The sequence below is a fragment of the Glycine soja genome, chromosome 18, assembly GCF_004193775.1.
Source record: "Glycine soja cultivar W05 chromosome 18, ASM419377v2, whole genome shotgun sequence".
In the NCBI taxonomy this organism is placed as follows: Eukaryota; Viridiplantae; Streptophyta; class Magnoliopsida; order Fabales; family Fabaceae; genus Glycine; species Glycine soja.
Genome location: NC_041019.1, coordinates 14,030,606 through 14,047,275, shown reverse-complemented (window position 1 = coordinate 14,047,275; position 16,670 = coordinate 14,030,606). Strand labels below are relative to the sequence as shown.

The 16,670-nt window shown below is 33.9% G+C and overlaps 1 protein-coding gene across 5 annotated transcripts; it reads right to left on the bottom strand.

The window, feature by feature from the left end:
- Window positions 1-2,134: 2,134 nt before the first annotated feature.
- On the bottom strand, window positions 2,135-6,936 carry LOC114396724 (reticulon-like protein B8). Of its 5 annotated transcripts, XR_003663323.1 has the most exons (8): window positions 6,730-6,934; window positions 5,155-5,334; window positions 4,872-5,052; window positions 4,626-4,767; window positions 3,929-3,991; window positions 3,597-3,666; window positions 2,524-2,771; window positions 2,135-2,385 (listed from the first exon to the last, which is right to left on the bottom strand). XR_003663323.1 is itself a non-coding variant. In XM_028358853.1 (7 exons), exons 2-7 carry the CDS (start codon window positions 5,327-5,329, stop codon window positions 2,608-2,610), a joined length of 795 nt encoding a protein of 264 aa, XP_028214654.1. In that variant the 5' UTR covers window positions 5,330-5,339; window positions 6,730-6,936; the 3' UTR covers window positions 2,143-2,607. The 5 variants fall into 5 exon arrangements, 3 of the variants coding, with proteins under 3 accessions (XP_028214654.1, XP_028214653.1, XP_028214655.1); XR_003663324.1 differs by lacking the exon at window positions 3,929-3,991 and having other exon boundaries at window positions 6,730-6,926; XM_028358853.1 differs by having other exon boundaries at window positions 2,143-2,771; window positions 5,155-5,339; window positions 6,730-6,936.
- Window positions 6,937-16,670: the final 9,734 nt, after the last annotated feature.

Sequence of the window (16,670 nt, the reverse complement as noted above, 5' to 3'; positions counted from 1 at the left end):
TTTTAATATATAATGATAACAACATCGGTTTTTTAAAAATAATCAATGTTAACATCAACTATGTAACATCGGTTTTCTAAAAACCGATGTTAACATCGATTTTTACAAAAGCGATGTTAACAACGGCATACTAACATCGGTTTTTCCAAAACCGATGTTAACTACTCCATAGTAACATCGGTTATTAAAATAACTGGTGTTAATATCGACTAGTTAACATCGGTTTCGGAAAAACCGATATTAACTAAGTCTACTTATTTACAAAAATGCCACCGCGCTTTTGTTAACATCGGTTTTGTGAATAACCGATGTTAACCGTCCGATGTTATATCTAAAAATTGTGGTAGTGGCCTGAGCCTAGCCTACGATGAATTTTTGAGATCTGAGTCTGACCTATAGCCTATCAAAGACTTTTATTTTGGCTCAGCCTGACCTTTTTGGAAGTCTAGCCTGGCCTGATACTCTGATAGCCTTTTTAAAAGTCTTCTTTACATTAGATCTTTAGTATCCCTTTGCTCTAGAGTAAGAACATAATAGGAAAATTAAAGGAAAAGGAAACGTTAACAGAAATAGGAAAGCCAATAAAAATAATGAGAAATATAAAGGGACACATGACTCACACCTAAATTGTAATTAAAGTCTTACTTGATTATAGGAATAGAAGTTATGGAGCAGTAATGTGTAATCGAAGTCTAATAGTTTTAAAAAAAAATTAATTATACCCAAAAAATAATATAAGTATATATATATATATATATAGGCCGGCCTATCAGGCTTATAAGGCTTTTTAATAAGCCTAAGTCTGGTCTATTTAATTTAATAGGCTTTTAAAAAAACTTAAGCCTAACCTTTTAATTAAATAGGACAGTTCAGACCAGTTCGTAGGCCCTTGTAAACCGGCCTGCCCTATTCCCACCCCTACTAACAATCAAGAGAACTTATTCAAAAGCCTATCCTGGAGTAAGACTCTAAATAGTGCATAAATTTATCCTTCAACATGCTTATTTATTCATCTATTGGAAATAAGTCCGCATTATGAACATCACATTCTAACAAAATGCTTAATTAACATATTTTATTTTATACAACTTTAAAATAATTAATGTACTCAAACAAAAAATTTGACCATAAATAAAACCTAACATTTAATGGTCGACCAAATTTATTTTGTTTCATATTTAAGAGTGATAAAATGTTAACAGATTTTTAAGTTTATGTATCAAACTATAACCACTGATTTTACTTTATTCAATGTTTAAAATAGTTTGAAATATATCACATAATGAACATTGAAGAATTGCGTGTGTAAAAATAAAACAAGTGCGTGTATATTAGTAAATATGTATGAAATTTACTATTGTATGCTTACTTATTTCTTAGAATGAATATGTTAACAAACTGGAACTATATTTGATCTTAAAATACATCAAGGTGTAGGTTGCTAATGTACTTCTTCTAAAAAAATAAGTGAATGTGTTAATGTGTGTGTGTGTGCATATTTAGGGACTAATAACAAATTATCTACATATTTTAGGGACAAAAACCAAAAAAATAGGTGTATTAGATGAAGTAAAACAAAATAATAAGGATCAAAAACATTTTTTATTTTATTAAGGATGACTCAATGCAAAAAAAAAATTATTAGAAATGTAAAACAAAATTCACACACACAAATTAATATTTTAAAAAGATATAGGTAAATTAAATTTATAAAAAATACTATAAATTCCGCATAAGTTTACCTAAATATGATAAAACTCAACTGAGATGAGAATGAATTTAAAAAATATAAGTTTATCTCTTTTAAACCTGAACATATCTTGTCATCTATAGGGATGTGAATGGGAACAGAAAGAATAAAACCTATCCCTGATCCGTCTCATTATCATGCCGACCTTATACGTAAATATTTGTTTTATGTATTTTTTTATAAAAATAAGTGAACAATAGATTATAACATAAAAAATGCGATATATCTATTTGAGATTTATTAAAATTATGTTTTTATATTGAATGAAACAAATTATAATGAAATTACATGTCTATTTTTTATGCAATATATATTTATATTTTTTAAATACTTAAATATAAAAAACATCTAATTACTTTTCGCCTTGGACCCATAAAATCTCAAGAGCAGCCTTGAATACACTCAAGGTGTGTCTAGCTAATGCACTTCTCCTAAAAAAAAACAAGGCGTGTATGTTAACAAATAATTGCGGTGGTTTACTTGTAAACCCACTTAACCCAATACAATATCCAGTGATGAGCAGTGCTCATCGACCTCCACAAAATTAACAATGTGGTTAGTCCAAATACACATATGACAACCTGCCTTTGAAGTGCCGTCACAAGTTTGCAACAGCCACCAATGTAGTCTCTGGCCTGGCCAAGTAATGAGATAACAACATTTCAAGATCACAACTTAGGTAAAGGAACAATAAGTACTACAACTATAAATGCAATTTTATTTATTCCACTCTATCATTCATATGGAAGAAATATTTTGATCCCTCTTGTTACCTTCTTCCACCATTCTCAACTGCCATAATGTGTTCAGATGGGCATTGAATGTCAAATTAATTTACACAAGCCATAAGGATAAACCTATTCATGTTTCTTCCCTTTTCCCTTGGGGATTTTGCTGAGCACACTGGTATCCAAATTTCGATATTGATTTTGCATCTGACCAAGGACCTTGTATACAAAGTTGTCAACTTCATCCTCATACTTCTCATAGAGAACTGGAAGTGTATGTGCAGCAACAAAACCTTAAGAGCAAAAAAAAAATTGTTTCAGCAATCAAGTATAACATGAACAGTCAAATGGAAGTGGAGAAACATCATTGGAACTCCAAAAGGTGTCATGGAAATGTTATGCAGAACTAGATCCACAAAACAATATACATGAACTTTGGCTTTGGCCCATATTTGTTTATAAACCAGATTCAGTTCTTGTCTTGAAATGGCATATTATCAGAAAGCACTGACTTAACTAGGTGAGCTTTTGTAGTCCACCATGTTGCTAAACATCAAAATTTCTCCACCCCTGCATCTTACCTCAAATATATCTCACCCCATTTCCCATCACACACAGTGGTGATGCAGATTCGTTTTACTGTTTATGGTAGCTGTTTCAATCTTCCCTACCCTTTTTTTTGTCGGCAAATGTTAATTGTTAGTATTTTGAGTTTTTTTTAGCAGAGGGATTCTAACCTGCAACCTCTCCCCCCTTCCTTTCTCCCTTCACCAATAGACCAACCTTACTTTGCATCATGAAGTTAAGGCTGTCTTTTAGTGTTATACAATTTCAACTGCTTATGTTTTGTGGAGGAAAGATTTCATAGGGTTAGTTGAAACATAAAAGTATACCTTTTCAAACTTGCAGACCACTGCTGTGGGGTCTAGGGAAGCTCAAATGTATTATGTATAAAACCTTTACCCCTATGAGTGGTGAGGCCATTTCAACAACTAGAACCCATGACAGATAAATCACAAGGCAAATAATCTTAATAATATATGCAAAAATGTGGGAGAATGTATGAATGAAAAGAATAGTGGATGTATCAAAAGAACCAAAGGAAGCAGGTCTCTCACCAATATAGATGACAGAAATAAAATTGAACCAGGTCCCGATCACAGCACCAGCAAACAAACATCCAACAACCTGGGGAAGTTTTGACCATTAATCACAAAAATTCATTGAAAAATAGATGTAACTTTTCTTTTCTGCATGTAGAAATAAATTTGTTTAAGGTATAGAAATGGTTAAAAACAAGCTGCAAATGGTAGAGCTTATGGTTGTGCATTCAAGATACTTAACCATTCATATTGTTAATTTGTTATATAAATATGATACACTGAATCAAGAAAAACCAAATTTCTTTATTTATTTGTTAACCCCCCCCCCCCCCAAATTCAGTGTATACCATCCCGTGGTCTTCAGTTTTTTCCCCTCTCACACACCTCCATTTGGTTCCAACTCCAGTCTCCTAGCAAAATAATGTTCACATCTCTGATGACAACAATATGACATAATGAGGCATTACCACATAACACACAATTATAGACAGCTTAAGAGAAATGACTATTGCTGCATAAGGTTTAGTTTACATGAAAGTATTCACAACCTCAAGCAACTTATCTTTTTCAATATGACATCAGTTACTTAGAGTTCTTGTTAATTCTGAATGCCCATAAATTTTATGCCTTAAAATAGGGTGTACTACACTGGAAAGTCCTAACTGAATTTAGTTCCCAGGTTTTACAAAAGCATTCTTAATTGACTCTAAAGTGACTTCTATTTTGCTGATGCAGCATGGAAGATCCTGTGATGGATGTCAACAGACTGAACAAGGTGAGAATGTATGGAATACAATCTTACAATGGAATCACACAGCAATTCATTAAGTGTTGTCAATGTTAGATCAATATAGAGCTTACTAAATAAGAAAAGATTAAACAAGCAACTATAAATAATGTAACTATCTAAAAAGTATGTAGAAAACTTAAAAGTAAAAGGAATTAATTGAAAAAAAAGCACTGAACACGGAAGTCAAAAACTAAAGAATTTTGGGCTTGTGTTTGAATGGTAAATGACAATATTAAACACAATTGCAAACATACAACAAGAAACTGCTTCAAGTTTCCTCCACAGGCAGCATCTTGAAGAAACCTCAAGCCCATGTTAACCTTACCACCAACCACAGTTGCAATGTTCACAAAGAGTTCTTCTGGGAGAACAAGACGGGGTACATTAGACGGTGAACTGTCAACATAAAGAACAAGTAATACTTAATTAAAGCTGTAAAGTTGAGTAACACATCCACATAAGTTAAGGAAAATAAAAAGATGTAAAGATGCATGAATAACCTGTTAAACATGCCGGAAGCATTTGACCATAGAAACTGGGCAAGCATGACAAGAACCAAAGCAAAGCATAAAATAGTAAGAAAATTATAATTAAGCCATTCGAAAAGCACCCATACAATTGTTGCACTTGTTAAAACACTAGCAGAAATCTTCTTGTTCCTCCATAACAAGACATCCGCAGCTATGACATTCAAAGGCACACACAGAAACAAAAATGATTTAAATGGGTTTAGTTCATGCAAATGCTGTACATTTTACCATAAATTGACTATAAATACCATACATTTTCCACCCCCTAAAACATGGTGCACGGGTTTCTGGCGTCCAAACAGTCTATTGATCTGAGAACTCACTGAGTCTGACTTATCATCCTCAAAGAATGATACAGATTTTTTCTTATCAACAAATGTGTCCACAAGATTTTCAATAAGGTTATCAGCTGTGGTTTTCTCAGACATTGTTCCTGTGCTAGCAAGAACCATAAATATCATTATCAAAGAATGTACATGATAGTTCTTATACAAAACACAAGGGTGTCACTATTGATATCATATAGGAGAAAGCCAACACATAATGTACAAGGCTCAATTTTTTTTGAGTCATAACATAAGAAGTGTCCATATCGCTAAGTTCAAATTAAAAATTCATAAATTATGCAATTGTTAAAACCATCCAACAAAAAAAAAAGTTCTTGTAGGTCACAGCCAAAACACATCTAAGAACACAATTTAATCTTCCTGCATGTTAAAATTAATCAAGTTTGCCAAATCAACGGTATTCCGTCATTGAGTGTTAGGCTCATCTTGTAATCATTACTGGTGGATCTTGGATTCCTAGTTTCTCCAGTAGAAAATAGAGTTTCTATGGTGATTTTTATTATTTCTTGCTTTGCATGCAACAGCTGAAGCTCTTGGATTGATTTGGTTCTGCACATGATATCAAAGCCTCAATGATCAAGTACTTGGTCAGTATTTCATTCTTTCCAGCCTCCATTCTGCAAATCAAAGCTTAAATTCCTGTCATAACTCGTAACAGAGCCATTTAAAGCCTGTAACTCCTTTTGTCTTTAAATCCTAGCACTACACTTGTTTCACAACTACTCAAGATTAATTTAGTATTTCAATCTTTTCAGCCCCAATTCTTCAAACAAGCCTTAAATCCCTCTGTCATAACAGAGCCCTTCAATGCTTGAAACTCCTTTTGTCTTCAAATCCTAACACTACACTCCTTTTACTATTCCTCAAGATTAATATTTCATTTTTAAATTACAACCCTCCACACCTCATTCAGTAGAAAGCCTCGTTTCAGAAATGTAAACAAATCTAAATCATTATTTATTGCTGTAGCCAAGATTCTGAAACTACAAATCCTATTGAGGAAAATCAATCACCCAAAAGGACAACGAGATGAAATCATAAAAATATAATCAAAGACAAAAATACTAACAAAAACTTACAACTAACAAACTAACATTAACCACCGATAAAAAAAAATCATAATCAAACTACTGAAATTAAAAATAAAATAAAAAATCAGAAAAGAACTCGCTTCAGCATATATATAATCGGGAAAGCAAAAAGGAAAACGGGTACCATAGATTCTTTTTTTAATCCACAGATATCAAGAACTTTTGACATGTGTCATAAAAGAAAAATGAAGTCAAATTTTATGCCCCATCATTCACCTACAAATAAAAGATTCCTTCCACCAAATTCCCACAAAGTAGAAAACTCCCGTCACAAACAGAAACCACCACACATAAATTTAAACCACCAAGCAAAAGAGAAACACACCAACAACAGCAATTTATAGAAGAAAGAACAAAATTCAGCATCATAAGCAAATGAAATTCACTAACCAGAATAAGCAGGGGGAAATTGAAACAAAGGGAGAGGCAGACAGAGAAAGAGAGAGAGATAGGGTGTTATTGTGGCACTAAAAGTTTATCCTATGTCCAACAAGAAGCATGCCAAAAGAGCTTAATAACTGAACTCACTAACTTGCAACTAGTCAACTACCAACCACACCATATCATATGTTTCTCATTTTATATGTATTTAATTTTGATTTTGATTTGGATTTGGATTCTGATTTTAATAGAAAGCCTTCGAGACTTTTGCTCAAGAGAAATTGTACAATAATAAGCATGGAAGATACGATAAGAGGTGACGGCGAAAAATGAAAACAATAATGTCATACAAGTTGTAATAAAAAAATTGTTGTATAAAAAAATAATTTAAGTTTTTGTTTATTGAAATGGCCTGAAAAAACTATGCAACTAAAACTTAACCAGCTAATGGTAATATAACTTTATAGCTTCGGTGCCAACCTTTTCTTACAGATTTAGCTTTTAATAAAATAATGATACGTAGAAATCTACTATATAACAACATAACTTAATTGACAATTTTTATTTATTTATTTCTATTTTGTCGCATTATATCATTGATTACATCTATATTTTTGTGTATTTTTATCTCTCTTTTTTTTTCTTTAGGTGTAGATTAAATTTGAGTGTATATAAATCATTTTTGTTTTCCATATATTAGTGTATCATCCACCTAATAATACGGTAAAATTAAAAATGGTGTTTGGCAAATAATTTTTTTAGTAGTTTATAATATTTTTTAGACATTAATTCAAATAACCTCTTTAAAATACTAGCCTTAAATTTTTACTCTTTTATTTTTTTTAACTCTTAAAGTATTTATTAAATCTCCATCTTACCTTTTTCTTTTACATAAGTTGGGATTTTTTTTCTCTTCTTCTGACACCTTTTATTTTGACTATTACACTATTTATTTTATTATTTTAAAATTATAGTTTAAGATATTTTAATTATTACATCAATCAACTTAACAAAATTATGATATATATTTAAGTGTATGTTAATTGATTTTGTTTTAAACTTGGTTGGAGATATTTTGAGATATAATAATATAAATAGTAAAATACGTAATATAAAGACATATAATAATTGAAACTAAAAAATGTGATTAAATAATTTATCTAAAAAATTGTAATATTTTGAAAATTAATTAAAAATTATAATTATAATTACCTCAAAAATATTTTTTCTCAATAGCATAAAATTAAAATTATAAAAATATCTTAAATATGTTCATATTTATCATTTTACATTATCATCATTTACTTTAACATATAATTTTATCAAATACTTATAATTTAACAAGCTTGTTTTAAAGTTTTTAGCTAGTTACCAACTATGAATTACTAACTTTCAATTACCAATTTTTTTTTTAATTTTCAGCTCACTTTTAAATTATTTTTTATAAATATAACCTTAATAATGTGGTGAATTAAGTCAATAATATCAAGCATATTAATTATTATGATCACTAATATTTAAAGAGTTGTTAAATTATTATGATCACTAACCTTAATTATGATCACTAATTATTATAACCTCCTGATAGTCTTCTAGTCCTTCTAACATGTTTTTTTGGTGAATACCAGTCCTTCTAGCTGATGCCATGAAGATTGGTTTTACACGGATGTAATTTTTTTTTTTTGTTTTTCCCTTTTGCTGTTTTTGCTTTCTAGTTAGCTCTTGTAACTAGAAGGACTAATTAGTCAAAATTAAATTTTATTGAAATCTCACTTATCAATATGTTTTTACACATACGATTTTCAATTTGAATTTGATAAAGTATGATTTGTTTCACAAATAACTTGTTCATATTTTTAATTAGTATCTTTTGAATATTTTTCTTTTAAACATTGATAGTTAAGTAAATTAAAATTTCTAAGAATATTTAATTAAATTAAATTTTCATATAGAAAAATTAATATAATATTTTTGTTTTTTATTATAAAATATTTGTATCCAGTATAGAATATTTCAACATCCATTACACATTTTGATTTTAGTAAAAATGTTAAACAATTCCTTTTATATAATATTTTATTATTATTAATAAGTTTATGTAAATTTCATATCATTTTCTAGTTATAAACAAATATATTAAATAAGAGTTTAATGGTCATATACTAACCGCGTAAAACACTTTTGTATTATTGTTCAATTATAATTTGCCGTTAATATGACTTTAAAGTAATTATAATAAAATTCAATAAATTTACCATGCATAATAAGTTGTGATTGGATGATGGTGTAAAACTTTTTACATTATCAGTGATCTTTTTCTCATTAAATAAATCAATAAAAATAAGTATGTTATGTACCTTACTATCCTATAAAGCCAAAGAGAAGTCATGAGTAACAATGACGATCATTGGTTAGAGGAGAGGCAAAAAGCTACTAGGCATATGTTAAGTGGTTCCAGAGGTCTAGATTTTGGTGACCACAACACTCGTTATTTTCATGGAGTGACTAAGTTGAGGAGGAGGTAAAATACATATGATGTTGTTCAGGATCCTAATGGTGAGCGGGTGGTGGATGTTGAGTTGTTAGAAAGGTTAGTTATAGATTATTTTGCTATTTTTTTTAATGATGATACTACTTATACTCCTTAATGTATCAAAAGAGCTTTTCCAGAAATTAGTGATTATAAAATGGAGGTTTTTAGAGGAAAGGCGAATAATGAGGAGGTAAAAAAAAAAAGCTATTTTTATATGGGAAAGCTCTAGGATGGATGGTTTTCAAGCTATTTTCTACAAAAGCCAATGAGATGTTGTGGGAGATTCCTTTTGTAGTCTTATAAGAAGTATTTTTGGTGACCTTTCTAAGATTTCAGACCTCGATGAAACCATTGTTGCTCTTATTCCAAAGGTTGAGGTGGTGGTGAATATAAAGTAGTTTAGGTCTCCCAGTTTGTAAAATGTTTCTTACAAAACATTGACAAAGATCCTTTTTGCTAGACTTAGAAGGGTCATGGATAAGATTATTGACCTATACAAGTGTAGCTTCATCCACAAATGACATAGTGGGGATAACATTATCATTGCACAAGAAGTCATCAATTCCATGAAAAATAAAAAAGGTCAAGGAGGTTGGATGCCTATAAAGGTGGATTGGAAAAGACCTATTATAGATTGAAGTGAGAGTTTGTAGTTGATACTTTGAGGGATATTGGCTTCCAAGAAAATTTTATTAACATGGTAAGGTGTTGTATTTCTTTTCCCTCTTTTCATGTGCTACAGAATGGTGAGGCAGTTAATAAATTCATTCCCTCTAAAGGGGTTCAACAAGGGAACCTCTATTAGAGATGCAATAGTAAACAAGTAATACTTAAAAAGGTATATTTTATGACGGTTTTGAGGAATTTTTTATGACAGTTTTCAATCGCGGTTGAAGTCACCATCGTGAAAAGTCTTGATGGTTTTCAAACCGTCTTAGAAGGGTATAATTTCTAAGACAATTTTAGAATTTATTTTTTTAAAATAAAAAATTTAAAAAATTGAAGATTGTAAGGTGATTTTTCCAAAAACAGTGATGGGTTTTTAGAGAACCATATTAGTGTGTTTTTTTTTAAGAAATAAACAAAATGAGAATTCTAAGATGGTTTTCCCAAAAATCATCTTACAAAGTAACTTAGAAAGATGATTTTTCAGATAACTGTCTTAGAATGTCTTTCTTTTAAAAAAAATTAAAATAATGAATTATCAAATCATTAAAAGCAAATAATATTTACAATGCAAATTAAGGTGCAGTGTAACTTAACTAACTTGGATAAGTCAAATCCTAAATTGTAGTATTTCATTAAGTGGGTAATAAAAATATTGTTATTAAAAAATTGTATAGATATAATAAAAATATTATTTTATTTATATTTTTAAAACAAGAAATAAAATAAAAATAAGATGATATTTGTAATTATAAGGAAAAAAAATCACTTCCTTATATTAAACATATCCTTAAATTTATGTTTAATTGTGTGAAATTGAAAAAAGACAAGCAAAAATAACTATGTAATGTTGCAAGGAGAATTCAAATAAGGAGAAATCTAAACAATAAAATGGATGTGAGATTAATTCAATCCCTCATGATTAAAAAAATTAACAATATGCATACAATAGTCCAGTAAATCACACAAATGATAGAAAATATAACAATGCATGATTATCTATTCAAGCAGAAGTGGTACTAACCGAAGAAGTTTGCATAGCATTAGGACCACTAATTATGCTCTGGGCACTGTTTCCACTAGAATTTAAAACATGCCCAGTAACCTAAAAATTTATGTTGTAGAAAGTAAAGCAAAATCATTAATGACAAACTATAAATGAAACAATTTTGAATAGATTAATGTGGATCCATACAAATTCTAATAAATTTTTTTTTGCATTCTATAACTAATGGTTCCTTTCACATGATTGCAAATTTTGACATATACATATTGAGAGTTATTTTATATTAAGCTACAATATACAAGAATATCACAAATCCAAGTTCCAGGCACTACTAAAAAAATAGTTTTTTGTGATGTACCTTCTAAGACGGTTCTAAAAAACCATCTTAGAATGTCAGACGATGGCAATTTTGTAAATAACAGAAGATGTATAACGACAATTTTTGGTTTTACAAAAATCTTCTTAGAAAGTGAGTATTCAAAGACAATTTTCTTAAAATCGTATTAAAAATCAAATATTCAAAGATAGTTTTCTTAAAAACCGTCTTTGAAATTAGTGTCCTCAAACCTAATGCTCAACCTTCTCCTTATAAACCCTTTATTCCTCAACCTGATGTGAGACTTCTTCTCCCATCGAACCCACCTCTCGCCCATTTCGCACGTGTTAGTCTTGCTTCCAGAAAATAGCCGGAAGTGCCAAAAGCTAGATAGGCACACTTCTCTAGCAAGGGAGTCTGTGCTGAAGCATCGATCCACTTCCACCTGTGTCTATGTTGTGTAGTTAACACATGACTCCACAACAATAACAATGTTAAAGAAAAAACACATGGAATCCACACACACACACACACAACACACATATTCGTGTGTGTTTGAAGTGGAAGAAAGAGAACATATAACACACTGTAGGCACCATAAGTGAAGTAGTAAGTGGTGATGTTTAAACAGACATGTAGCGTGTGCTTCTGCTGGCGGTGGCAGTTCAAGCTGGTGCTGGAGAAGGCACCGTAAAAAATCAAGACCCTATTCGATGAGTACTCTAAGAATAAGCTCATGACAAATTTGCATCTCAAGAGATTCCTGGTTGAAGTACAGAGGCAAGAGAAGGCCACTAAAGAAGATGTGCAAGCCATTATCGATAGCTTCATGCATTTCCATCTCAGAGGTGATGGCCTCAACCTCAAAACTTTCTTCAAGTACTTCTTCAGTGACGATAATCCTCCTCTTCTTCCTTCTCATGGGGTAAGCAAAAAAAAAAAAACTCAGTTTTTTGTGTTTTCCTATTTGGGTTTTGCCATAGACAGTTTGGGTCTACGAGATCTGGATTTGAGATTGTTTACTTTCCAATTGGGTGTTCTTCTTTTCTCCCTAGATTGGATATTACTAGATCCATTCCATTACTCTATTTTTTTTTACTGCATTTGTTTTTTGTACTATTTCAATTGGGTGTTAGGTTTTATTTTACTTCAGTTTTTGCAAAAACTTGGTCTACTCAGGCTAGTTCTCGTTTAGTGTTATGCACAAAGGGTTAATCGTAATTGAATCTATGGTGATTTAGCTTCTTCTTGGTTTTCTAGTTTGTGCTTTTGGACTCACCCCCCAAAGAAAAGTCTGAGTTTTATTGCATTTTGGTTGACCTGTTGACCATGAGGATTTGTGACTAAAGTTACTAATAGAAAATGATAACACGATTGGATGAGACTCTACATATCCTTTTAGATGTTTCTCTCTCTCTATGAATTTCTTTGTAATCCTTTAGGTACAGAGGTACATATTGTAGTCAAGATGCGTTACCATTTTACCCGGTTGATTTTTGCCTTTAGCCCCATCCCGACATTTGACCACTGCCTAAGACGATTCTGCTCCCGTCATAACAAAATATGCATATGTATGCGTATGCATGAACTTTTTCAAATGCAATAATCTATTTTAGTGAATGCTGGTCAGGTTCAATTTTAATTAAGCGCTTAGGGCACCCCATGAACTGAGCGAAAAGGCTCAAGTTATCACAAACTGCACATGGTTTAAAACCAAAGTGAGGACTGAAGCCTCAAACCCATGTTCTCTTCTTTTAAAGAACTGTGACGAGAAAATTACAGCGGACATGAATTCCTGGGGGAAACCAAGGAGAACACACAAAAATAAAATAACATGCAGTGATTTCCTCAATTGCCCCAGATCCTAAGCGTAGTATCGCTTGACAACATCGGAGTTCACGGGTGAGGGTAGCTCCTTGCCATCCATGTTGGTGAGCACTAGAGCCCCTCCAGAAAAAGCCTTTTTCACAATGAAAGGCCCTTCGTGGTTCGGGACCCACTTCCCTCGATTATCTTTAACAGCGTGGGATATCTTTTTCAGCACAAGGTCCCCCTCGTTGAACTTGCGGGGGCACACCTTCTTGTCGAACGCGTTCTTTATCCTTTGTTGATACAGGCACCCATGGCTCATGGCCGTCAAACGCTTACCTTCAATAAGGTTGAGTTGGTCGTAGCGTGTTTGAGTCCACTCTGATTCTTCTATGCCCGATTCCGCTAGTATCTTCTGGGAAGGGACCTCTACCTCAAATGGGAGTATCGCTTCCATCCCATAAACCAAGGATTACGGCGTTGCCCCAATAGAAGTTTGTACCGAGGTTCGATATCCATGCAGTGCAAAAGGCAACATCTCATGCCAATCTTTGTACGACACTGTCATCTTCTGAATAATTTTCTTAATATTTTTATTTGCAGCCTCCACAGCCCCGTTCATCTTCGGCCGGTAGGGGTGGAGTTATGATGCTGGATTTTGAAATCCTCGCACATTTCCTGCATCATTTTGTTATTCAGATTGGTGCCATTGTCAGTAATGATTTTCCTAGGGAGTCCGTATCGACAAATCAGTTCCCTCTTTATGAATCTGACCACCACACTCCTCGTGAAATTGGTATAGGAAGTCGCTTCGACCCATTTGGTGAAATAATCTATCGCCACGAGAATGAAGTGATGATCGTTCGAAGCCTTGGGTTCGATGGCCCCTATGACATCTATCCCCCACATGGAAAAAGTCCTAGGGGCAGACATGACATTCAGAGGATGTGGCGGAACATTGACATTGTCTACGAACGCTTGACATTTATGGCATTTCCTTACATGGGTGCAACAATCGCTATCCATAGTGAGCCAGTAATAACCTGCTCTAAGGATCTTCTTGGCCATAGCATGCCCATTGGCATGTGTCCTAAATGAACCCTCATGGACTTCCTCAATCATGTAGTTCGCCTCTTTGGCATCTACGCATCGCAGGAGGGTCATGTCATGGTTTCGTTTGTACAGGACGGTACCACTCACAAAGAAACCAGTAGCCAATCTCCTTAACGTTCTTTTGTCATTGTCGGAAATCCCTGGTGGATATTCTTTGTTCTCAACATACTGTTTGATGTCGAAATACCACGGTTTTCCATCTCGCTCTTCCTCTATCGCACAACAATGTGCCGGCTTGCCTCGAGATCTAAATTCAATGTACTGCAGATCCCCGTGTGGGGCAAGTTGAAACATGGATGCCAAGGTGGCCAATGCATTGGCCATTTGGTTCTCTTCCTGAGGTATGTGGTGGAAAGAAATGTCGTCAAAGAATTCGGCTAACTTCAAGATATAAGTTTGATATAGTATCAATTTTTGATCCCTAGTTTCTCATTCTCTTCTCAACTGACGTATTACCAAAGCCGAGTCTCCATACACTTTGAGTAGATTTATGTCAAAATCAATGGCAGCTTGAATCCCAAGGGCGCACGCTTCATGTTCGGCCATATTATTGGTACAATCGAAATCCAGTCTGGCCGTGAAAGGGATACATTGATCATCTGGGGATACAAGGACTGCCCCTACTCCATGGCCCAAAGCATTAGATGCCCCATCGAAACAAACAATCCATTTGTCTATATCCTCGTGTGTCCGCTTCTCTTCGAATAGGGCCATGATGTCTTCATCCGGGAACTCAGGGTGCATCGGCCGATAATCTTGGAGGGGTTATTGGGCCAAATAATCCGCCAAGGCGCTTCCCTTTATCGCCTTTTGGGTGACGTACACAATATCGAATTCAGATAGTAGTACCTACCACCTAGCGATTCGTCCCGTGAGGGCCAGTTTCTCAAAGATGTATTTCACGAGATCCATTTTGGAAATAAGCCAAGTGGTATGACTGAGCATGTACTGCCTAAGACGATGTGACGCCCATACCAAGGCGCAGCACGTCCTTTCCAACATTGAGTAATTCATCTCACAGGCGGTAAACTTCTTGCTTAAATAGTAAATGGCTTGTTCCTTCTTCCCAAAGTCATCGTGCTAACCTAACACGCACCCCATAGACTCATCTAACACAATCATGTACAGGAAAATAGGTCTTCCTGTTACAGGTGGCATGAGCACCGGGGGATTCGCGAGGCTCTGTTTGATTTTTTCGAAAGCCTTTTGGCAGTCGCTATTCCATAGGACCGCCTAGTTTTTTCGCAATAGTTTGAAGATGGGCTCGCAGGTAGGGGTGAGTTGCGAGATAAATCTCGCGATGTAATTCAACCTGCCTAGGAAACCTCGAACCTGCTTCTCTGTGCGTGGCTCAGGCATTTCAAGAATGGCCTTCACTTTCTCGGGATCTATCTCTATCCCTTTTTGGTTCACGATAAAACTCAACAACTTTCCCGACTTTACCCCGAAGGTGCACTTGGCGGGGTTTAGTTTCAGTTGGTATTTTCGCAGTCTTCCAAACAGCTTACGCAGATTGATGAGGTGTTCGTCCTCGGTCCGAGATTTGGCAATCATGTCATCTACATAGACTTTTATCTCTTTATGCATCATGTCGTGGAATAAAGCTACCATGACACGTTGATAGGTTGCCCCAACATTTTTTAGCCCGAAGGCCATCACTTTGTAGCATAATGTTCCCCATAGGGTGACGAAAGTGGTCTTCTTCACATCTTTGGGTGCCATTTTTATCTGGTTATACCCTGAGAAACCATCCATAAATGAGAAAATGGCGAACTTAGCTGTATTATCTACTAGTATATCAATGTGTGGTAAGGGAAAATTGTCTTTAGGACTGGCTCGGTTTAAATCCCGATAGTCTATGCACATTTGCACTTTGCCATCCTTTTTTGGGACAGGGACAATGTTGGCTACCCACTCTGGGTATCAAGCCACAGCCAAGAAACCTGCATCGAACTGCTTTCTCACTTCTTCTTTAATTTTCAAGGACATTTCGGGTCTCATCCTTCGTAATTTTTGCTTAACCGGGGAAGACCCAGGATTCAATGGCAACCTATGTTGCACAATGTCGAGGTCCAGACCTGGCATGTCTTGGTACGACCATGCAAATATGTCTTGATATTCTTCAAGAAAGGTTACCAAACCTTGGCGGATTATGTTTATCAGTTCGGTTTCCTCTTGGTGAGGCTTCATTTTGCATTCTTCCTGAGCGATCAATCTCTCCAACTCTGGTGAAAGGACGTCCTCTTCCTCTTCTTCGTTTATTGTTTGACTTACTTCTCGATCAAAATCGATTATCAAACCCTCGTTGTTAGGATCCTCAAAGGATCGATCCTCACATCTATACCATTCAAGACAAAAAATAAAAACATGCAAAATGATATGAGAAAAGATGGAATCGCAAGAACAGATGAAACAAGATCTCTTTGTTATTTAATAAGGTAGGTTTTACAAAACAAAAGAGAAAGGAATCTATAGCCTCCAATTACATTGAATCAGCGGTATAGACT